At 35.6% G+C, this 24,594-nt stretch overlaps 2 protein-coding genes across 2 annotated transcripts in view; both read left to right on the top strand.

The window, feature by feature from the left end:
• The window catches only part of LOC145670660 (lipase member K-like), an 85,448-nt gene that overhangs the window by 27,408 nt on the left and 33,446 nt on the right, over positions 1-24,594 (top strand). The gene's annotated exons all lie outside the window — the stretch shown is intronic.
• Positions 2,611-23,461, top strand: LOC145669482 (lipase 3-like). The gene is made up of 9 exons (XM_081737657.1): positions 2,611-2,674; positions 4,802-4,943; positions 5,494-5,692; positions 9,180-9,294; positions 12,510-12,753; positions 13,740-13,898; positions 15,465-15,549; positions 18,649-18,791; positions 23,264-23,461. The coding sequence occupies exons 2-9, from the start codon at positions 4,839-4,841 to the stop codon at positions 23,414-23,416; spliced, it is 1,203 nt and encodes a 400-aa protein (XP_081593783.1). The 5' UTR covers positions 2,611-2,674; positions 4,802-4,838; the 3' UTR covers positions 23,417-23,461.

Here is a 24,594-nt window from a genome sequence, read left to right on the forward strand (position 1 = left end):
GTGGTTGTAAGCGTCTCTTTAAAATTCTCCACACAGACAATTGCACTGTAACTGCAGATTCAGTTTTTGCAAAATGTGAAACACAAAAAGCTTTTTGCTGACTAGTGGCCATCTTTGCTACTAGCGCTACTAGCAGACAGAGGAAACAATACATGCACATGCGTGCGTACAAAACTGTTTGAGTTGCTCTTTCATTTGATGCATTATTTTATAATTGTAAGTTAATTGTAATTAATACTACAAAACCTTAAAACTTTGATGCTCATTATGAAACACCTTGTACATTTTCTTTTTATGTATTTTACTCTAGAATCAGAAGATAGTGATTCAGGTCCTGAGTCATCAATCGAAAGCCCCTAGTAAATTATCGATCACCAATCGAAGCAAGTGTCCATTTTGATTTTTCTTGCCTTCTGCTGACAACAGCATTCTTCACCTGGGTGTGATAAGGCAGTGAGTGACAACCAGAGGAAGGAAACGAACTTGAGAACATTGACTGGACTAACCGTTCATCCTACTTTATTTTACGTCACAACAACGAATTTCCAGTTGAATTTGTGAACAAAACCCCTCCTAGAACACTTTGATCCCATTCTGCTCAAAAACACAAAACGCGCTTTCTTGTGTGTTATGGTATACTAAAGGAGTAACTATTCCCAAAATTTCAGACTTTTTTTTATCCAGGCCCATTGGAGATATTGGACAGTATAATATGCCAAATTGGCATAATTCCCCAAATTTACGATTTGTTTTCAGGCCTTTGGGAGCAACTAGAGGTCTGCAAATTTTTGTGCATTAACTTATGACCTCGGACTACATGCACACACAAATTCTGGCCTCTACGTCAGTTGCTTCCTCTTTCCAAAGATGTCTACAATGTCCAAAAATATTGCTACTGTAGATCCTGGTTTCACCCCTTTCAAGTAGTTCTACGTAAAAATGTTAATAGATTAAAGTTTTAGCTCTGCACAAGTTGGGAGACCTCCAGCAATTTTCAGTTTGGTAGGATAAATACACTCTGTGATATTCAAAACAACATAAACGCCTGAAATCGAGAAAAAAAATGGCAGTAGCCGCTGTGTCACCATGTGATGTTAAAAATAATTAATTGTGGTTTTGAAGAACTCTTGTATAGACCCAACATTTCTGAACAAATTAGCTTTTTTTTAAAAAGGTTGAGCGGTAATTTTCCTTTTTTCTCGATCACTTAGCATGGATTGACCCTTCTTGAGGTACGGTGGCTCAGTGGTAGAGCGTTTACTTCTGGTGCGTGAGGTCCCTGTTTCTATCCCTGGCCAAGTAGGTTTGTGATGGACAACATCGTATTCGTAGGTTCTCTCGGGGCTCTTCCATTTCCTTCCACTTTCTCATTCCACCAATTCTTCCATTATCATTCACTTGCGTTATTATCTTCTCCCTTAGCTTAAAGGGCATAATGGTAGGAATGGTAGGACGTTAAACTGAAAGATTCAATTACAGCCTCCACACTCTCGGGTGTTCTTACACTTCTTGCAGTACTAAACGGCGTGACAAACATCTTGGCATTTGAAGGCGGCGCTCCAAGTTCCCTTTAAATGCTGCTAGCAAATGAGAGGTCAGCGATATTGCCACGTTTATTTTGTACACATCCAAGTCTATCCTTTGCCACCTGATCGCGCTGTAGTTCGTCTGCTTAGCTGTAACCACACCCCTTAGCATTTGGCTACGAGCTTGCGTTTTATTCGTTTAGCTGAAGTGCCAAGATGTTTGTCACAGGCTTTAGATCTTCAGGATGTTGTTTGACCTGTCGTTTCAAAGTAATGAACCTACCTAACCAGCAATGAGTGGGTGGGTTTCTGCAACAGAAACACGAGGTGGCAGACGAAAATGTCGAAGCAAATACGCGTTGTGCACGTACATAGCTTTCAACATTTAACAAAGAAACCGACCTGTTCACCAGTCCAACGTTGCATTCTTATTAAACTTCCAGGATGTAGAACATCAAGGTCATATTGTACTCATCCACCCCACACCTCCAGAACATAAGGGCCTTAGAAAAGAGGGAGCTTATTGCCCCACACTGCATAACAATATTTTCGTAAACGTTTGCCCAACATAACAAGTTAATTATATCACCCAATTATACAACTGTTAAAGATTACATCACATACATAAATTCATCCGATAACTTTGGTTGCATCAAGTATCCAATCACCTTACCAATAATTGCATTTTTATGAAAATGTTCATTCTCTGTTCACTTCATTTGATATGAAAACTATAAAGTGATCTGACGGCACTGACAGGATACGTCAAATATACAAGGAAGTTTTTTTATCTGTGACAAATATATCTGTTGTTTCTTTATCTGTAACATTCATTAGAAAAATAGCGCAAGTTAAGACTTCGAAACTAAATAACAATCTGATAAAAGTAACTGCATGTTATGACTAATAACTTCATACTTACGTCATTCTGGAGTTATTTCCTGATCAAATGAATGAAATTTGGAGTACCCAGTTTATCTTTATGTATTGATGTTAGATTATTTGATAATTATTATTTCTTTTATCAAATAAATATATTGAATCATAACATGTTTGTTAGTCAAACGCATTGCAATAAAAGGAACAGCTTACATCATTTTTATCCCTATTTCTGACAGTCTGCAGAACTGAGTTCATCACGTGAACAGGTAGGTAATTATAGAAAATACTTAAACAGTTTGATAATTCAATTCAATTTAGGAGAAATAGTAAGGAAGATTTTTCAAGGCGAAGGCAAAATTTCTGTAAACGTAAATAGAAGGATTAAATACATACCCTTTGCAACAGTGAAATTTAAAATGATAATTATCAGAATGTTAGACAATTTGGAACAAAGCTGTGAATAATATGAAATTAAAACAAATATTAAAACGACAGCATTTTTGCCGATCCCAAACGTTTCAGTATTCGCGAGCTACCCTAACCAGGTGTTTGAAGTTGGTCATGTAAAGTGTACAGAAAAATTTGAACAAGTCTTTAATTTGCCTATTTGATGTCCGGAACAGAACCCAACCAACCCCTGCTGGGATCCTAACCCGTTCCTACTACACTATTATTATTATTATTATTATTATTATTATTATTATTATTATTATTATTATTATTATTATTATTATTATTACTATCACTACTACTCTACTATTATTACTACTACTATTACTTTTACTATGGATCTGTATAGTAAAACTGCAAGCTTATTTAAAGGAAAAAAGTGTTATAAAAATTAATTTTAAAAAATAATCGGTAAATCACTTTTTTGAGTATTATTTTCAATCTTATTTTAATGAAAAAAGTGTTACGAAAATTTTAAAAAATAAGAACTGACTTTGGCCGGGTTTGAACCCACGCACGAAAGAACTTACCTGAGTAGCATGTTGTGCTAGGACGCTCGGCTACGACAGCCGACAGCGTCTGGTATTTACTTTCTACTATATGTATGATATGACTCTTCTTTTGCTATCTGAATCGGCCAATAAGATCAGAGGATAGCTGAAACGTTTGGGATCCGCAACTATGCCAAAAACGACAAACACAATTGATGAGTGGTTCGAAGAAAACTGTGTTAAGTACAGACATTAGAGAGGAGAAAATAAAGCAAATGTCTTGTTTTAGAAACCAAAAATTATTTTAAAGTTAGATGGGAAGTTTACATTTGACTTATTGTTTGGTTTGTCGATGGCGCAGTGAAAAATAATTGTAAAAAAGATAAAACAACGGATTGGTTGGTTGGTGGTATTTAAGTTTAGTATCCCTTTTCGGCATCGAGACTATCAGACATGAACCTCCAGCTTAACGTGGAATTCAAATGACATGGGCTTTCACCGAAAATCGAACCTGGCTCTTTCGCGGCAAAGGTGCGTAGATTTAACATATAATCGCGAGAGAGCTCTTTAGGTCAAAAGAGGAATGAGTAGTTATGAGCTGCCTATATACGTATATATAGAGAGGGAAATTCGAAGAGTTCTAGAAGCAGTGTTCCTTGGCTCTCTTGAGATGATTCCTTGACTCAGTAGTTTTATTCTTATATGTCTAGGATGAATTTAAGACAAATGCCATATAACTTTTACGTCAGCTGTAATATAAGCTATAATATATGTCTGCTGTTTAAGTGGAGAATGCTGGAAGGACACTCTCACACGCGTGACATTTTCCGGCGTGTAACGGTCCGTGGCCGGTCAGGGGAGTTGTTTCTCAGTGCAGAAGCTGTCGCTCTACAGTTTGATATCCAAACTTGAATAGCTTTTTCTATCCAGAACAGAATAATGTCGACCAAGTCCGAGTTGAGTTCAGTTGATTTTGAAAAAAAAAAAAATCAAATGAAATTTTTGAGCTTTACGCCCACGGTTATGCCGGTTAGGCTAAAGGAGACGGTGATTATGAGAAATGAATAAAATGGTGGAATGAAGAAAGTGGAAGGAAACGGGAGAACCCCGAGAAAATGCACGAGCACGGTGTTTGTCCAGCACAAAGTCCACACGGCGCGTGCTGGGATCGAACCAGGGACCCCAAACACCGGAGGTGAACGCTCTACCACTGAGCCACCGCGTCAAGTCAAGTGCAAATTGAGGTCAAGTGCAAATTTTGTCGATCGCACCAAAGGACGTAAAAACACATCAATCCATTAGTTCAGCTGTTATTCTTGCTAATTCTGATATCTAGTATCTATTTGGCAAATATTCCATATGCCATTCTTCAATGCGTATGATTTGAAATGCTCATTTCTTTCCAACAAATTTTATTCTATTTCTTTAATCTTGATTCTACTTTTATTTCAGGTGTAAACTGTTCTGTCAGTTCAATCTCCACATCAGTATGAAGAGTCGTCTAAAAACAGTTATCTGGTTACTATTAGTCAACCAAGCACTTGGGTTCGTATCCAAACTGAGAGATGAAATTCCTGACGAGGAAAAAACAACGGTGATTATAATTATTAATACAAAAATAAATTAGTACAATTTTAGTTAATTGAAAAATAATTAGAGAGTCAACTAGAATGTGTGGATTTAAAGATCTGGGAGGGAACGGAAAAAGTCCTGAAGAAACTCATGGAAACGATGTTCTCAACTACGGACTTACTTATACTGGGATCGAATCAGGGACTCCTAGGACCAGAGGTGAGCGGATGAGCCATCGTTTTACATCTCACAGTAAATCTTGTTTCATATAACTTCAGAACTAAAATGGAAGAACATTTTTAATTTACGCGCTCTAATATTACCCTAGCAGGAAAAAGTAAAAGTGAACATGCAATATTAATACTAACAAACATTTGGACGAATTTTGAAATGTATAAAGTAAATAGTTTTCACAATATTTTGGAAAGAAATGCGCCATGTTATTATATAGGGAAATCCCAACGCATTCTGAGAGCTGGACACAGCCTTAAACTCTATTAAATATAATTGAGAGGGGTGAACTAAATGTTGATATATCAATAACAAAATCAATGATATCATTTTATACGCAGCCTCAGTTGATAGCAAAGTATGGCTACCCAGCTGAGATTCATCACATAACAACAGAAGATGGCTACATATTGGAAATGCATCGAATCCCATACAGTCCTTCATCTCCCTCAACTGAAGGAAGACCAGCTGTCTTAATAGTTCATGGTTTACTATCCAGTTCTTCAGACTGGGTCGTACAAGGGCCAGGAAAGTCATTAGGTAACATCAAATTTTCATATTGTTCTATTTGTATGATATTGTGTATTTCCTTTTTTGATTGTTTAGAGTCTAACATTTATTTTTCAACAGCAAGACTCTGTCCGTCGTAGACCTGGAGTTTAATGTAGGGTTCGAATCACAAGTATTCAAATGAAAAATCTCGTCTCATTTCGGAAATAAAATGATAGTTGAGACGAGAAATACTGCTTTGAATTCGAGGAGAGACAAGAAACCGTTTTCAAGATTATAAAACAAAACAAGACGAGACATTAACAACTCTCGTGACCAATACTAGTTCACCCAACTTTTAAATTTCAAACACTGTCACAATGTTACATGATCCATAGTATAAAAACTATAAAGTGATTGTACGAACACAATTAAGAGCGTTTATCAATGTTAAAAGATACACAAGACATTACGCAATATATTTCGATAATAAATACAGTTTTCATGTTATATTACACCCTTCGTGGACTTCTCGTGACGTGGAAGGATTCCGATAAGGTGGCCAGAAGGCACATTGACTTAGAAAGCCGGACTCTATGAATTTGTAAATCTCTTCCGCACATACAGGTATGACAATTCATTAATTGCGTTTAAGCATCTTTGGCTCAAGTAAGCTGGGAAAGCTACATTTACATGTTAAAATTCTTACTTCGTTTATATTTCTCTGCTCCTCGAGCGGCTTTCAATAGAACCTTCTTTCGCAAAAAAGTCTTTAAATATGTCACTGCACGTTTCATTCTTACTTTTTCCTTAAAGTTGAAAGAAACGAAGTTCGGACTCAGTGTGGAGATATGTCGATTACGTTCTTTTGTCCAAGCAGCATTCATTAACGAAAATACCCGTTCGCACTAAGCACCACTAATTTGTATGGAAATAATAAATGAACCGACTTTCTTCAAATTCACAAAACCTTTTTCGCTTGGTGTTTTCGTACGTTCGAAAAGTGTTAAATACACTTCTTCAATAGTTGTACAGTTCTTGACCATATATGAGGCTGCTACTTCTTGAAACACCTTCAAGTCTTCCTAAAGTCCATCTTTGCCAATGGGTTTAATATTACACGCCTCAACAAAACTAACAAAATCTTCAAAAGAAAAATCGGAATTTCCAAGCGAAAGCAACGAGAGTCTCATATGTAAACTTGTTTCACTGAAATCACACTTCCGTTTTTCTACCAAATTTTGGAACTCCAAATTTTTCTTACTTCACAACTTTAAAAAAAAATGTACTGGAATAATTTGAAAATTCTGAAATGTCTGAGACTGGAGCCATCGGACAAGGGAAAGTTAAACATATATAATGAGACAACTTAAAAGCAGAACAAATGGGTTTCCTGCTCGGCCGCTAAGCCGGACACAGGATAGGACCTCCAAAAGCCGGACTGTCCGGCCAAAAGCAGGACATCTGGCCACCCTAGATTCCGAGCGACAGTGCCCAAAGTAACGACAGCCTACAAAACTCAGAGAAAAACCAAGTAATTATACGAATAGGAGCAGTGGTCGGAAGAAAACTCAGAGTGACTGGTTCTGTCGACCATTAAAGCGTGTTATTACTTAAAACTATCATATGACTGTGAAGCAAGTGATGCAGGAACTCAAGCCGCACCTCCAACAAGGTGTGGCGACAATCACAGTCAGCACATGGTTTGGATACACAGGGTTGGGCTGCATGGGCCAAACAGCTGATAAGGGACTTTAACGCTTAAGAACGATTGGAATAATGCTGTGAACATGCAATATGGACCGCTGAGGACTACAAACATGCGGTACAGTTGGACGAGTCTTCGTTCACTATATTTGAAACCACGGAACCCTTTACGTATATCGGATGCCCGAAGTTGCTTATGATCTGCAGTGTCACCACCCAACTGTAAAACATGGAGGCCTCTCTGTGATGCTGTGGCCAAAAATATTCTCATTTTCAGTGAGTTCTGTGCTGACACCGGTCATGTCACGTTTTCCCCTCGTCATATCGCCATGCATCGTACGGTACAGATATTATTTTACAATCAATGACGCCTATTTCGAGGATCAGAATGTACTCATTCATCCAGTTCTAGCGTCTGAGATTTTAAGAGGCCTTATCACTGCGAAATTAAAATACCGCTAATTTTACAGTAATTATGTGATATCTACAAATAGATAAAAATAATCTAAAAGTGGAACAAGAGCTAACTAGACAATATTATTTTACATGAGATACCGTTATCACGAGTCATCGAGTAGCTTTCCGTTTGGAGCCACTTAAAAACGCGTAAATAAATGCCGATTTTCAAAATGGCTGGAAATCGAAAGCAGATAAGTGAGTCGTGATAATAGTATCTCATGTAAAATAATATTGTCTAAGAGCTCTTGTTCCACTTTTCGATTATCTTTTATCTATTTGAAGATATCACATAATTACTGTAAAATTAGCGGTATTTTAATTTTGCAATGATTAGACCTCTTAAGGAACATAGGTACGAAGCTGATTACCTCATTTGATCCGCCCAATCCCATTTGAAAACACGAATTAGGGGCAGATTTTTGCTCTCATTTTCTCTCTAACGGAACTGAGTGGCACTATACGCGGAAGGATAGTGATATTCCATCTGATATCATTCCATGCTACGTAGCAGCTGTTTTGAGGGCGAAAAATTGTCCTAAGTCATATTATCTGGTAAGTTGTATTTATCTGGTGTTTCTATCTTTCTGATAACCATCTTTTTAATTATAATAACATTTAGCTAAACTCAAAAATATCCGTTATCCAGACAGCGAAATATTGTACAAATATATGGAACCCTTATGTTTACTCTGGAAGTCAGTACGGAGCATATGTTATGCATATGCAACATACTTTCCCCGCTTAGATCATGCATCATTCCGTTTCAGGATGTCTGACATCTAACAGTCTTCCGCATATTACATACTGTACGTATACATACAGTTACATACTTCAGCTATATGTTACATACGTCCATCTGTATGTGAGATCCTGACCGCCTATATACAGTTATTTCGTTCGTACGGAAAGTACATTTATTTGGAACACTTATGCGGAAAGTACGTATAAAATATACGTTTTCAGTTATACATTTGCTGTGCGTAAAGTTCAAAAACTACAGGATTTACACATGTAACCTACGGAGCTCCTCCGTAGCTAAGCGGTAAGCGTACGCGCCTTTGGCGTGGGAGGTTCGGGTTCGATTCCCGGCGGGAGCTCATGTGGTTTGGATTCCACGTTAATCAGTAGGTCCACGTCTCATATATCGTCGCTGCTGAATGGGAAGTTTAACTCAAAATCAAGTCAACATGTAACCTACGGTTTTACGTACGCCACAACCGTTTTTTTTTTCAGTGTGGAAAGATACTTCGCTGGCTCTTAGAGTGCACAGTTTCGAATTGCAAATCTGCTTTCAAATATAAAACATAAAATACTTTTCATGTGTTAAAAAAATCACTTGTTATTTCACTAATATTATTTTCCTACTTTGCAGTCTTTATTCTCGCCGATCACGGTTATGATGTCTGGCTAGCTAACGACAGGGGAAATACTTACTCAAAAAATCATACAACACTTGATCCCAAGGATAGCGAGTTTTGGAGCTTCAGGTGAGATCAAGCATTAAATTATAAAATTCTACAACTCGCAAGTGAAATAATTGTAAAAAGTTTTTAGGATTACTAATAGTATATAACAAGCAAATTATGAATTATTAATAATTTCGTAAATAAACTAATGAAATAATAATAATATTAATAATAATAATAATAATAATAATAATAATAATAATAATAATAATAATAATAATAATAATAATAATAATAATAATAATAATAGAATTTAAAAGTTATAACATTGTCAAGTAAGAGCAACGTTTAAAAATGACCAATAGTGAAGTAAGAGTGTCCTTTTATAAATGAATAAACTGTAAAGTATTAGCAACTTCTACAAATGAACAAACTGTGAAGTATTAGCAACTCCTACAAGTGAACAAACTGTGAAGTATTAGCAACTCCTACAAATGAACAAACTGTGAAGTATTAGCAGCTTCTACAAATGAACAAACTGTGAAGTATTAGCAACTCCTACAAATGAACAAACTGTGAAGTATTAGCAACTTCTACAAATGAACAAACTGTGAAGTATTAGCAACTTCTACAAATGAACAAACTGTGAAGTATTAGTGAACAAACTGTGATATTTATTGTATAATAAAATGTGACTTTTATTCAATAAAACAAAAAACTTCTTTGAACTCTAGCTTAATATTTATTGATCAATGTGTTTTTTGCCAATAATACAAATTTAAGAAACATGCTATTTTTTATGAATATAATATTGTTAGAATGATATTATTAAATGTATTATATACAATGTCAGTTTATTATATAGTAATGGTAAATATCATTCTAATTCCTAGATAGTTATTATTCTTAGATAGTTTGTTCAAGCGCATGACCTAACTGAACTACACTAACCTAATCTACACACATCTAAACTTGCAGTCTTACACAGAACAAAGTTCAGTCACTCATCTACAAGGAGAAGGGTCATACAAAAACATTGTTCACAAATAAAAGTGTGACGTATTATACAAAAAAATATTTTACTAATATGATTGTAATACGCATCTATGCATTTCTATAACTTTCCTCTCCCTATTTAAAATTTGTGGAAACCCATAATCTGACATAACCTAAAATAGCATACAAAGTCGTACAGTTGCAGTAGTTCAAACCAGATAAAGTCTGTATGCAGTGATTGTTTTCTAAACAAGATATGATAGGTTCTAATCATGAAAGCTCTGACATAAAAAAGAATGGTAAACTACCTATTCTTTCGAACAACTCCTTTAGAGTTTCTACTTCTTTAGTTGAAATATAATTTATCCAAACATACGAGAAAGTAAGTTGTCTCCCATTTAGACCTCTAAACTTTTTGCTTTCAGTAGCTTTGAAATTTCTGGTTACGCCACAGGTTAGTAGTCTAAGAATTATTGGCAGCGCCGGAAATCGAACTCGGGATCCCTCATTCCGTAGGCAGTCACGTTCACCACTAGACCAGCGGGTCGGGCATATAGTGGCGATTACAGTGAGAGCTTCGGCTTTTCTCTCCCAACCCGTCTGGTCATCGTGGGAGCAGTAGACCAAGTCCTCTGTCCGGGGAGAGTCCTCATTCAATAGTGGATCGAATATGGCTGTGGTTTATTTATTATTATTTATTTGTGCTATAAACGTCTTCTCACGAAACATTTCAACATACTGATATCAACAAAAAAGAAAACACACACACACACACACACTAGCTATATATTTTCACAATAGCATGCAAATTGTTTGCAATTTTTTGTTAAAATGATTGAAATTATTATGAATATTTTGTTACGATGTATGACATATAATTTGTGTTTAATAATAATAATAATAATAATAATAATAATAATAATAATAATAATAATAATAATAATAATAATAATAATAATAACAATGCTGTTACCTATTGTACTACGCTTATTTTCAGAAATATGGTTTTCGGTGCTTATCTCTTTCTCTTCCGATATTTCATTTGAATCATCATGTTGCTCGGCAGGTACTCTTCATCTGAAGAAATATCAACGCATTCAGCGTCAGACTCGGCCTCACTTATGTCATTTCATTTTGCAAGTATTTCATCCGGTGTCATCCGTTTCTTGGTCATAATGAGTGTTTGAAGTAGCACATCAGTCCGAAAATAATGAGATTCTCCTAATCAACAGACTCTCTAAAGTATTACAAACTCCAACTAAACTGACAAAATTGCAGAGAAGTTGGTCTTGAACACCAGATGGAATGGGAGAGTATTATGAGAAAGAACGGTCGCAAGATAAAGACGCTAGCCAGTAGTGTTATTACAATGCAACAAAATATCACTAACAAAAGAGTTGGGTCAAAATTGACCCAAGCCGCCGTTCTAGTATAATTGTTTGGTATTTCAAAAGGCAAAGTGTGGATAAGAGTGATACTTCGTACAAATATTCCTTCAAGAGAACTAGTAAAAGTCACAATAATTCGATCCGATTCGTAAGAAAATAGAAAAGTTTTTAAAACGTAAAGTTCGAAATGGGTCAAAAATGACCCAGCCGCCGTTCTAGTGTTAAGTAATCAAAGTGCCGAAGCTGGGAAGATTATGTTTCGTACCTGAGTAGTCGATCACCTGTGATTAGTGTGTGATTTCTGGTTTACTCAATCATTAGCTACAGTACTACTCCTAGTGTATCAGCTTTAAAATTAAATGAAGTTTTCAAGACAACCCTCACAGAGATAGCCCATATTTTGAACGGCATTTTCTTCTACTTTTAAATCCAGTGGCGGTTTTAGCGGGTAGGCCGGGTAGATACGAGCCTATCCAAAAATTTTTGAAAAATATGGAAATGCTAAAAGATACAATAAAGACTAAACATATTTTTAACTATTTATATTAATGGTAGGTACTTATTTATATTAATGGTAGGTATCAACAACTACTCTAAAAGTAATTTCCTCTTGTCATTAATAAAAAAATCTGTATAGGTATCCATAAGCTAGGGAGAAGGCCTACCCAAAATTATAATCCAGTGTAAATCTGCATTTTAGAACTCATTAAATTTCCTTACCTCTAATACTTAGTATTATAATGTTCCATTCATAGCTACCAAATGGAAATTATATCATTACTATTCTTACAATCTTTTAAGTCTTTGGAACACATTATAAATGGGCGGGCCGTAGTCTTATGCCGTATCTAAAGTTGCTTGATGTTAGAATTAAATTTCTGAAGAAAACAAATCAATTCTTTAAATTTTCAGTTGGCATGAAATTGGAATCTACGATCTTCCAGCCGAAATCGATTATATATTGTCGCTGACTGGACAACAGAAGATACATTACATCGGTCACTCCATGGGAACAACTGTGAATCTAGTGTTGTTATCTGAGAGGCCCGAATATAATGATAAGATAAAAGCATCGATATTGTTGGCACCTGTTGGCGAATTGACCCACACTACCAGCGCTGTAAGACTTCTTATTCCATTCTTGGATGATTTCACGGTGAGCATAAATTTTATTATATATCAAATGATAGTATCACGTGTACATCATCTGAAGGAGTTTGGTTATTATAGTGTAATAATTTCTCAATTAATATTGAAATCGGAAGTTGTCCGGAATTTTCTACCACTTCCACTTTAATGAGAGACTAGTACACAGTGGCGTATTTACGATTTTGTTTCGGGAGGGGCTTTGCTAACTTTTGGGGGAGGCTTTGCCTGGAAATGTGAAAATTCTGCAATATTTCATTTACTTTACTATACTAAGTAAGATTTCGGGGGGGGGATTAAGCCCGGAAGCCACCCCCCTAAATACGCCACTGCTAGTACATATGAAGTATACTCCTGGGACGTTTGATCGATTCCAGAAAACCGTTTCTCGGGGTCTGTTATAGTTTTTACTCGCTACGGTTCAACTGGTAGTAGTTGATTTCTGTCACTTCCGATATAATAGAAGGTTAGGAGAGAATAGGTGTATACACTTAGAACTTTAAATGGATTTCAGGAATTCCCTTTTAAATTTCAATAGAATATGTCTGTCATAGTAGAAATTTTAAGCATAATGAAAATATAAAATGTGATGTGACTGTGAAATATATGGTAATGGAACTTTATGATAATGAAAATATGCTCCAGATTGTCGATGCATTTGAATGGAACGTATCTGTTCCTGTAATTATCCAGCAGAAATTGTTTCCGAACCATAAATGAACATAAGAATTTCCTCTGGATGTTCACTGGGAAAACATGAGACTTGCTGTTGACATTCTAGTTTCCCAAGACTAACGTGCTTTGGGTGTAGCTGTGTTATATAGAAGATTACGCACAGATACTTTTCGATATACGTGCATATCAAATGGAAGCAAAAATCATATTTAAAAAACAATTGTGTATTGTAAGACCAGAACTCTCATCCTTAAACCGTATTGTAAATAGCATGTTCAAAGACAATATTTATTGTTTATAGCAAGTATAATCTCTTTGCAGCTTCTCTTCGAATTAATTGGCATCGACGAGTTTCTACCGAACAGCCGTCTCAGCGAGTTATTAGGTGAGACAGTGTGCAGGAATAACGCAACATTTCAAAATCTGTGTGCAAATATTTACTTCCTCATGCATGGCTGGGACACGCAAGAACTAAACAGAGTAAGTAGATTCAGTAACTCAGGATGGACCATAACTCTCTTGACACCAGCGGTTATTCAGTTCTCAATTGACTAGAGTAGTAATAGCTGATTGATGAAAACTATAGTTACGGTATGGTTCGTGGATCATATTTTGTAAGAAGTGATTTTACAAAGGATTTAAACCTTGTTACGTTTGTAGCTAAGTAAGGTTACACTAAATAGAAAGTTATTGAAGGATCAACGTGAATTTGTACTTCAAATTTGGTGATTACATGACCACAAAGTGATTACAAAAAAGTGACAGGATTATTTTTGTGAATACTATACCTCCATCTTGACCAAGCAATCCACAATGTGAATTTAACAGACCAGATCTTCACCGCATATTCCGAGAACAGATAGGCATCCAACAACATTAGTAATGTAATATATTCTTCTGTGCTTAAATGATGTAGTTTGTATATTGAAAATTATGAAAGACACTTTGAGCACTTGATTTAGATAACGTAATATCCTAATTTAACTTGACGTTGTGACACAATTTCAGTTTTGTCGTTGATAAATAGTTCATTTCAAATGCATTTTTGTCAAGCGACTCATGCCTACTCTAAACATTCAAATTTGTTCTAAGCTTTAAAGTTATAAAGATTTCCTAGTTTAGAAACATTAATTTTATAGCATTTCATATTTATTACTTCCATTACACTGAAAAAATGAAAAAAGAAGAAATTTATTTTCACTTTTATTACTTCAGACTGAGAAAATCCTAAATAGAATAAATTCATTTACATTTTTGTTACTTTAGTCAGACTGAAACGAGCCAAAACGGAATAAATTCATTTACATTTTATGACCAGCTTGACTGAGAAAATTCAAACTATGATAAATTCATTTACAATTTTATTACTTCAGTCAGACTGAGGCAATCCAAAATAGAATAAATTCATTTACATTTTTATTACTTCAGTCAGACTGAGACAATCCAAAATAGAATAAATTGATTTACATTTTATGACCAGTTAGAGTGAGAAAATTCAAACTATAATAAATTCATTTACATTTTTATTACTTCAGTCAGACTGAGACAATCCAATATAGAATAAATTCATTTACTTTTTAATTACTTCAGTTAGACTGAGGCAATTCAAAATAGAATAAATTCATTTACATTTTTATTACTTCATTGGGAAAGTCCAAAATACAACTAGAACTATACGGGTCATTGAGATTATGAGGTTAGCTCAAACCGCCTTTGTGCTTGGTTAGTTCAATGTACAAAACCAACTTGGGCTTCACAACCAAGACAGGTCCAAAGTTGTATGCGTATTGTAAATTTGTATCTTTTCCTACGGATGGGGGGAGGTCGACGTTATGAAATGAGACATTGTTTACCTTGTCTCACTTTCGAGAGAAAAAAAATCTTATAGCTGTGAAAAAGTTTAAACTTCAGATTTCAATAGATTTGCATTCCTCAAGAACCTTATCTTCCTGTTTCGGCAAACGCCTTGAAATAACCCATTATCAGACACTTGGGTAATCGGTCATTTTCATCAAAATGGTATTTACTGTTCCATTTGCATTCCAGACCCTTTTGCCAGCGATTATTTCCCATGTTCCTGCTGGAGCATCCACAAGGGATCTCATACACTATGGACAGCTCATAAGAGACAGTAAGTAAATTTGAATTTATTATTATTATATTCATAGTTTAAGATTTTTGTTACTTTAAGTGAGAATTTTCTACTGAGAAATACACCATTCTGAAATATACGACATCACCCTCATTTTACTACATAAGATGTAAAGATTCCTTCCGTTAAGACTACAATTCTGGGAATCTTCCTCGCTAGCCCAGTGGTTACTTTCCAAGCAAATTATTTTTAAAACAATTCTATTTATACGTAATAATTGAATAATTTATAAATTTATTGTACATGATGTCACTCTCTACTGTAATATACGGGGTGTTTCAAAACAACACCGACAACGTTTGGGAGGTGATTCCTGACATCAAGATAAAACAAAAAGTATAGACCAACTTGGGTGCACAAATGCTTTCTTTCAGAGTTATTGGCTGCCGAAAACTTGAAAAATATTAAAGGTCCATAGGTCCAAAACAATGGAACCATTCATAATCGGGTCAAAATTTCATTTAGGAACTAATATGTGTCCTACTCAAATATCCAAGTTTCACAGTTCTGTGGTAGTTCCGCAACAATTTTTATAGAGGTACTGAGTGAGTACTTCAAATTATATGACCGTAGCCACACTACCTCTATAAAGATTGTTGCGTGAGTACCTTAGGATTCTGAAACATGTATTTTTGGATAGCGCACATATTAATTCCTAAGTGAAGTCTTGACCCGACTACGGTAGCTCCCACAACTTTGGAGCTATGGACATTTAAATTTCAATTTTTCATGTTTTCGGCAGCCTATAACTCCGAAAGAAAGCATTTGTGCACTCAGGTTGGTCTGTACTTTTTGTCTTATCTTAATGTCAGGAATCACCTCCCAAACGTTGTCGGTGTTATTTTGAAACACCCTGTATATCTTGCACGTGGTCTGCATTTGTAAACACAAACAACTTCTTTTATTTTGTAAACAACACCAGGTGTTCTTGTACTATAGTTACTGCAAAAAACAGACGACAGGCATTATCGTCATCGTGAGGTCACGTGACAGAGGAGGAACACCAACGCCACTACTGTTTAGAGGAAGGTATAAAACTCCATGTAACGTATCAATCGACGTCAGTTTTGGCTAGTCAAACCATCTCTCTTAACTTGCCTGGACTCTGAGAGATCGAACCTGACCAAACCTCCTAGTTTCCCTGGAATTCTGAGCATCCTGCCCATCGAACTTGCCTGAAGCTCTGTGATTTTCTTGCCCGCGTAGCTTGCGTGAAGCTCTTCGGGAAGCCAACGTCTCTTTGCTTGCCTGGAGCTTTATGGAAATCCTTCCTTTGGGTACCTGGGCCTAGGAACACCTATCTTATCCAAACTGCTTATAGAAATTTGTATCGGTCTTAGGACCACACTTGTAGTCATTTTGTTTTATATTGTATACTAGCTGAAATACCCATTTTTCGCATGGGTCAGATAAGGTATCTATGTAAACGAACTGAAGAAACAAAAAAGAAATCAGTAATTTTGTACTACCTTTACATATCCTGGTAAATGCCCCTGAGACGCCTTGGTTCGAATTTTAGAAAAACGCCTCTGGCCAAAAGCCGATGGGGGTTGTATTTGGAAGTCATCGCTATTGGAAGTATGTCCATTGTTCTCAGTGACAGCGAAAACTATGAATTCGACACTAATATTGGTGATTTTCTACTACTTTTACATGTCCCGGTAAACGCCCCTCTTGAGAACCCTCTGGTTCGAATTTAAAAAAAAAAAAGCTTCATCTTGGTCTGTGGCCTGGAACAAGGTATTCGTGACCAAAATTTGGTAACTCTTGGTCCACTCGTCTGGTTTCCAGGCTGCACACAGACACACAGGCAGACAGACGAACAAACTCTTTACTTTATTTATATTAGATAGGAATTTTAAAATAAAAAGATTGTGGGAGGAAACCGAATCCCGTGTGTTAAATTGCTCTATCTACTACCTTATAAAAGTAATATTACACTATGCTTCTTTTCAATCATGCATTAATAGATTTTTTAAAAAAGTAATTTTCTTGAAAACAGAATTATTTATTTACTTTACAATTTGTTTTATTTTGATTGTTGATTTTTAACTTTTTTTTAAAAAAAAAAATAATGTTGTTTCGTTCGATCACCCTATCGTGCCTCTAGGGTCAGATACAAGCATGAGAGATAACTCGAAAAATTAGAAGAGTTTCGAAGCAAGGACAAAGTTTCTTGTGGGTAACACCGCTTGTGAGAAAGAGGCGGAGTGTGATAGAGAGTTTTGGTATGATGTGATGACGGTAGTTTTCATGTGAACTTTATGAGTAAAGCGAGTGGAGAAATGATTACTTGTGATGTACATAGGTAAATACATAGAAATAGGCCTACCACTTTGATGACAATACCTGACCAAAAATCAGACGCTAATCACATTCAAGGATTGTATTAGGGTCGTTCCGAAAGTAGTGCCTCCTATTTTGTTCATGGAGATACATAAATAACAAAACACAGCTAAACAGAGCAATATTTCAGCTACAGACTGTCATTTTTCCACATAGTTCCCACCATTAGTTATGCACTTTTGCCAACGATGAACCAAAGCCTTGTAAAAATCGGAACCAGCTGAGGCTAACCACTTCCTTACAGCTTTGACAACAGCTTCCGTGTCTTGAAAATATTCGCCACGTAGTCCCTTTCAGAGGCACGTGGTCCAGCACGTCACAACAAATTTCCATTCGCCGAGTTTTGTGATTTTCTGTAAGCATCCGCTACACACACCCTTGCACAAACTTTGTGATAACCAAGATGTTCCAGCATTTTTTCCAAGGCATTACAGCGGAACAACGGGACCAACTGCAAATAAAAGAAGGTGGTTCAAACATCAGCACCACACCAGCGACATCTGGCATGGACATACAAAGTCAACACAAAAAATAGGGGGCATTAATTTCGGAACAACCCTCCGAAGAGTCTAAAAGAGTTAAAGCATTATCTTGTTCTGTTCTGTCGCCTAGTCTCAGTACTTTTAGTACATATTACATATCTCGAACAAAGTTAGGGAACAGAGCAGCAATAGGAACATTGCAAAAAATGTTTTTCAGTTGTAAAATGAAATATATCATCTTTTATTCTAGAGAGGTTCCAGCAGTATGACTTTGGTGCTTTGCAAAATTTGCGAAGATATGGACAATTAACTCCTCCAACTTACGACCTAAGTAAAATAACATCACCAGTCTCAATTCATTACAGCGACAAAGATAGCTTCGCTGATCCTGAGGTAAGTGTAGCTACTTTGTTGTATTTCTTTACCACTACTGTACCAAATATTTGGCTTCTATACAAATATAAAATATGTGTGTGTGGTTCAGGTAATCTTTTAAGCTTGCATATATCTAAACATAAATATTACAGTTGAGATTTTAAAGTAGGGTTGTGTGACAGCTGAATTTGGATATTGGAAATTGCTATAAATAAAATATCGAAACTTGATCGAAATTTGAAAATGTCAAATACGAATGTCAAAATAAATCGTAATATCAACGAAATTAAATTTCAAATTATTGAGTAAAAAACTTGGAAAAATCTTATGGAATACAAAAACATAAAAAAGGAACTGCAAATATTCAACATAATTTTGCGAAAAAAATATCAGAATATTGAAATATCGAAATACTAATTTATATCAAAGAATCAAAATATAGAAAATCGAAAAATATTGGGATATCAAAATATTGAAATATCTAAAATATTGAAAAAGTAAAACTAGAAATGTCAAATATCAAAATGTTAAAACTATTGAAATATCGAATATCAAAATATCGCAATACCGACATATCAAAATTTTGATATATCGATCAGTAATTCTTAAACACAAACTAAATACAACTTTCTTACAAGGCTGTTTATAATCTTTATTATAAATTAACTAGAAATGTTACAGTTTCGGAAGTATATCACTTCCTTTTTCAGACTACTAATCCAACTGAAATCATAAATAACATTACATCATTTGTTATCTCTACCAATCAGAAATCACTTTTCTTCACCTTGTAGTACGGTGCATGAGTACGTTGTATGCACGAGGGGTAGAAAGAGACAGAATCGTATCCTGGAAACATCAAGGAGAATGTTTGCAACGTGTAACGCAATGAGAAATAGTTCCACTGGATGAATGCTGGCGTGGCACTTTGCACAAAGACACCTGTCCCATTAAGTTTTCTGATATATTAATTACCTTCTCCAACAAAACGTGCCAGTTGTAACACTGGTGATTCTTCTCAGAACCAAGTTACATACAATTGGCAGTTAGAACACTGTTCACATTACACCTATTCAGTGGAGCTCTACATGCATTCTTCATATCCAACATTTGACTTCAATCACTCTACTCTTTTCAAAATTAACATGGCATTTGTAGATGTTCTCCACGTTCTATCTTCGTACTTTACCCTCATTTATCTCTCATCCTGTATACGGTCTGCCACTAAACACCCTCTGTTTCTTTTGGTGCTGAAACCAGTGCTAGCAATCATTTTCAACAATTGAATTGAACAAATCGGAATGGTCCCTTGTGAGAATTTTAAGGTGGATTTAAAGGCTCGACTTGTCTTCAATAGATGGTAGCGCGTTTCCCCTATCTTTCCAATGTATTTTGTATGGAGCAATAATGTATTAAATAACACTGGTATACAAATTTTGATCAAGGTCGTGCTTATGTTAGTTTTTCGTCGTTTTCTTAATGATTTGCACCCGCTGAACACGAGTATGGCAGTTATTTTCCCGTAATGTCAAAATTTGTGATGATATAAGCATATCTGATTTTATTGAAACAGTAACATATGGTATCTTGTATCTTATGAGTACATTGAACTACAAGCGTAACACAAACACTATAGTCGTGCTTCTGTTGATTTTTCATTGGTTTCTTAATGATTTGCACCCGCTGAACACGAATATAGCAGTTATTTTCCCGTAATGTCAAAATTTGTAATAATATAAGCATATTAGATTTTACTGAAACAGTAACATATTATACAATTGTATCTAATAGGAACATTGAACTACACACATAACACACACATTTTGGACATTAATTTTCTGGGTAACAAAAATCTACATAACAATACATAAATACCAAAATATGTGAATATTACATTTCTTATTAAAAATATACAAAAGTACTTGAGATTGGACTAGAGTGTTCATCAAGTACTGGAATTCCGTAATTAAAAGTCAAGGTTAGTGGTTCTTTTTCTTTTGTGGAAAACGTTTACTTCATCACGAAATAGCCTCCAAATATAATCACCCATCATTGCACAGTCCCACATTCCTTGGTATCTGCTTTCCATTACCTCAGTGTCCTTATGGAAACGTTCCCCGTGCTCTTCGCTAACATTTTCTAAATTCTTCCTAAAGAAATCCGAGTGTGAATGAAGCATATGTAATTTTAAAAACAATCTACATCCGAGTACTCGATATTGATCAATGAGTGTCTTAACGTGGTGATCTAACGCTTGACTTCGGTTATGCACAAGAAATCCCGCCAACAACTTATGAAAAGCCTCCCAAGTGTCTCTATCCAACTCTGTCATTTTTTGTTTAAGTGTAGCACTATTAAGCACAACACGAATCTGAGGCCTTGTAAAAATGCCTCTTTGCCTCTGATAAAGCTGGCAACATTTGTTTGATACATTGTGGGGCAGATGAATTGTGATCCAGAGCTTTCACAAATTCTTTTGCCAATCCCAGCTTAATATGTAATGTTGACAAGAGAATCTTCTCCATGGGCACTAATGCTTCATTTATCACATTATGTGTTCCTGGAATAAGCTCCGTTCTTTCAGGCCACACGGTTTGATCATAATGCTGGTTAGTTGCCCGATTGTCCCACAGACATAGAAAGCAGGAATATTTAATATAACCACTTTGCAACCCAAGAAGAAAACCAATAATTTTGAAATCCCCACACACGTCGCATTGATGTTCGTCATATTTAATTTTCTCCGGCATCAGCTTCACATTTGAATAACTTTCCTTCATGTGGATGGACTGTGCAACAGGGATTGAAGGGTACTGGTTTCCGTTGTGCAAAACAATAGCCTTCAGACTAGTACTCGAACTGTCTATGAACAGTCGCCATTCCTTTGGTTCATATTGAAAGCCAATAAACTTAAAAAGACCACCGATATCTGTACAGTAGCACAATGAATCCTCAACAGCAAAATAAACGGGAAAACGTTGGTGTCTGCTTCTGTACTTAAATATTTTGCAGGAAGGAAGTAGGAAATTCCACTCTGAGTCATGATACTAGCAATTCGGACTTATTTTTCGGTAATTGTAGATCTCTAATCAGATCATTTAGTTCTTTTTGGTTCAGTAAATTAGGTTTCCCACTATCTTCCAAAACGAACGAACTGTCTGAACTGTCGGAATGAGCTGCTTCTTCACTGAAAACCGTTTGGGACGGAGGTGAGAGAATAGGGAGTTCTACACTATGCGGAACAGGTGCTCGGGGGATGGTATGTTTGGGTATTGTAGACGACGTCTGTTCTTGCCTTTCTTCTAGTGTGTCAAGTCGATCATGCAAAAATAACAATCATCATGATGGTTGGTAGATTCTCTCCACACTCGCGGAATGGCAAACGGTATGCTTTTCCTATTCCCACGCAACCAATGTTCCAACGTCGACCTGCAATTACCACAAGACACATGTGGGGTCCATGGCTTGTCAAGATCCCCAACCGCCATTCCGAAGTAAGCTTTATATTCTGCACAAAATTTTGTTCTAGGCACTATCCCATGCTTCACCTGCTTCGAACCAATATAGTATCCAGATACATAACGAAAGGAATCCGCACGTAGCTTGCACTTCCGACCCGACAACATGTTGCTCAAATACATTAACTACACACTGACACTTACCCACTGACATTTAACTACACGCACATACAATCAGATAGACTTATACGATCATATAAAATAACTGTGGAAAATGTGCAAGCAGCACTTTTCGACCATTTCATTACTACCAGAATTGGCTACAGCTTAATTATTGCTTAGACTCTATTTAATTAATTTACAATTCTGCTATGAATCTTTAGAATCTATATTCTCTGTTTGCTACTCCAAACAATTTATCTTTAATAACAAATTCACTACCACCTAGCGAGCATCGAAATAAATGCACGAAAATTGCTCTGCATAAACCAGTATAGGTAGAAAAATAAAACATGCTTATATCACTGAAAATATTGACACTACATAAAAATAAGTGCCGGATTCGTGTTTAGGGGGTCAAAGTACATAAAGATTCATCAAGAAATAATAATAAGCAAAATTTTGTTTACCAGTGTAATTTAATCAAATTCGAAAATTAATATTCAAAATTTTCTCATAAAATTGAATCATTAATCAAGGAAGAATCTCTACAGTTTTAATTGTTGTGTTTAATTCACAGTTGAGAGCTTTTAATTTTACTTCCCAAAGACATGCTTCCAATAATAAAAATCTCTGAAGAAGGAAAAGGACAAGTTTCTGAGACGAAACAACCTCAACTCTTGTTCAACCGTAACAACCCTGGACGGAATATTACTGAAAGCTTTTTGGATAAGTTAATGTCAATGAATTATGTTTACACAAAGTACTGAAGTTTACTTTTAGAATGACTAGCGAAAATCAACGAGAAAATCATGTACTATTTTCCTGAGAGTTTTTTTTTTTTTTTCAAATAAATCGTTTTATCTATTCCAGGATGTGTACTGGTTATCTCAACAACTCCCGAACCTGGTTGGAAAATTCAGAGTTCCTCTGGATGCTTTTACTCACGCCGACTTTCTTTACGCCAAAGACGCCGACACTTTAGTCTACAGCAGAGTCCTAAGTATTTTGCACCAATACTCTTGAAACATTAATGTAATATACATGTTAATAACTGTATAGTGTAAACAAAATGTACTTTAATAATAATGATAATAATAATAAATAATTCTTAAATAAATATACACACTCGTATTCTTACTCTATTGGCTTGTGCTAAGACTGTTCTGATGAAATGCAGAAGTGGATATATAGGTGGATCTAGGATATGATCAAGGGAGGGGCTAAACCATACTTTGCAGCTTTATCTATTGTAAAGCAGGATTGAAACCAATTTAATCCAGTGTATACCTCAGCATCAAGGGGGGCTATAGCCCCTATAGCCCCCTTTGGATCCGCATCTACAGAGTACAATTTTGTGATCTCCACACACTAAAAAGTGGCTATTAATTCAGCACAATGGCCCTGTACTACTCGAGTTGTAAGTGTCTAGTGCTACTTCAACTGCATCGTATTTTGGAATAAATTATTATTAAAGAGGTAGCAGATAAATCAATTTTTTGATATGTTGATGGGACTCATACTCATGTACTCATACCCCTAAGTGCTTGAGCGGAATCCTCTTAAATACCCGAAATACCTACCTATTCCATCTTGCCCGTCCTAGGTTGGCAATTATACAGAGATCTCTTTTTTACAGAATACCAAACTGTTATAGTCAAGTAACAACTGACGCAGACATTTTTTTCGAGCTACCCGGTGTTTGAAAGATCAATTAAATGAGTTTTGATGGAATAATATTACTTTCACACTCTTTTTTGATACTATTTATGCTGTTTTTGTTATTGTTGCCTATTTTTTTCTTTCTCTTGTTATTTCCCTGTGAAAAATGGCAAAGTTATGCTGTATCTGGGAATTTGTTCAATAAATAAAATAAATTTGCCACTCTTCTAACTCCCAAAATAGAAGACAGAAGTTGCTTGTGATAAAAGAAAGATAACTTGCTTTGGAAACTGGATTTTATTCAATTTTGTAACTTCTTTCCATTATTAAAAGCACCAGTTTCATATAATTCATAGAATCGTCATTACTGAAATCATAGAATTCGTTGTAGAATTGAGGAATACCACCTAATTCACTTTTTTTTTTTTTTTTTTTTCAATTTTCGGTTTCTGCGCTTTACTTGTGTATTAGGAGTAGATACAAATATCTGACTATATAATCTCTGAAAACTCACGTAAATCGTCTTGAAATTAAATGTAAAA

The sequence above is a fragment of the Thermobia domestica genome, chromosome 14 (genome assembly GCF_964235325.1).
Source record: "Thermobia domestica chromosome 14, izTheDome1.hap1.1, whole genome shotgun sequence".
NCBI classification, from domain to species: Eukaryota; Metazoa; Arthropoda; class Insecta; order Zygentoma; family Lepismatidae; genus Thermobia; species Thermobia domestica.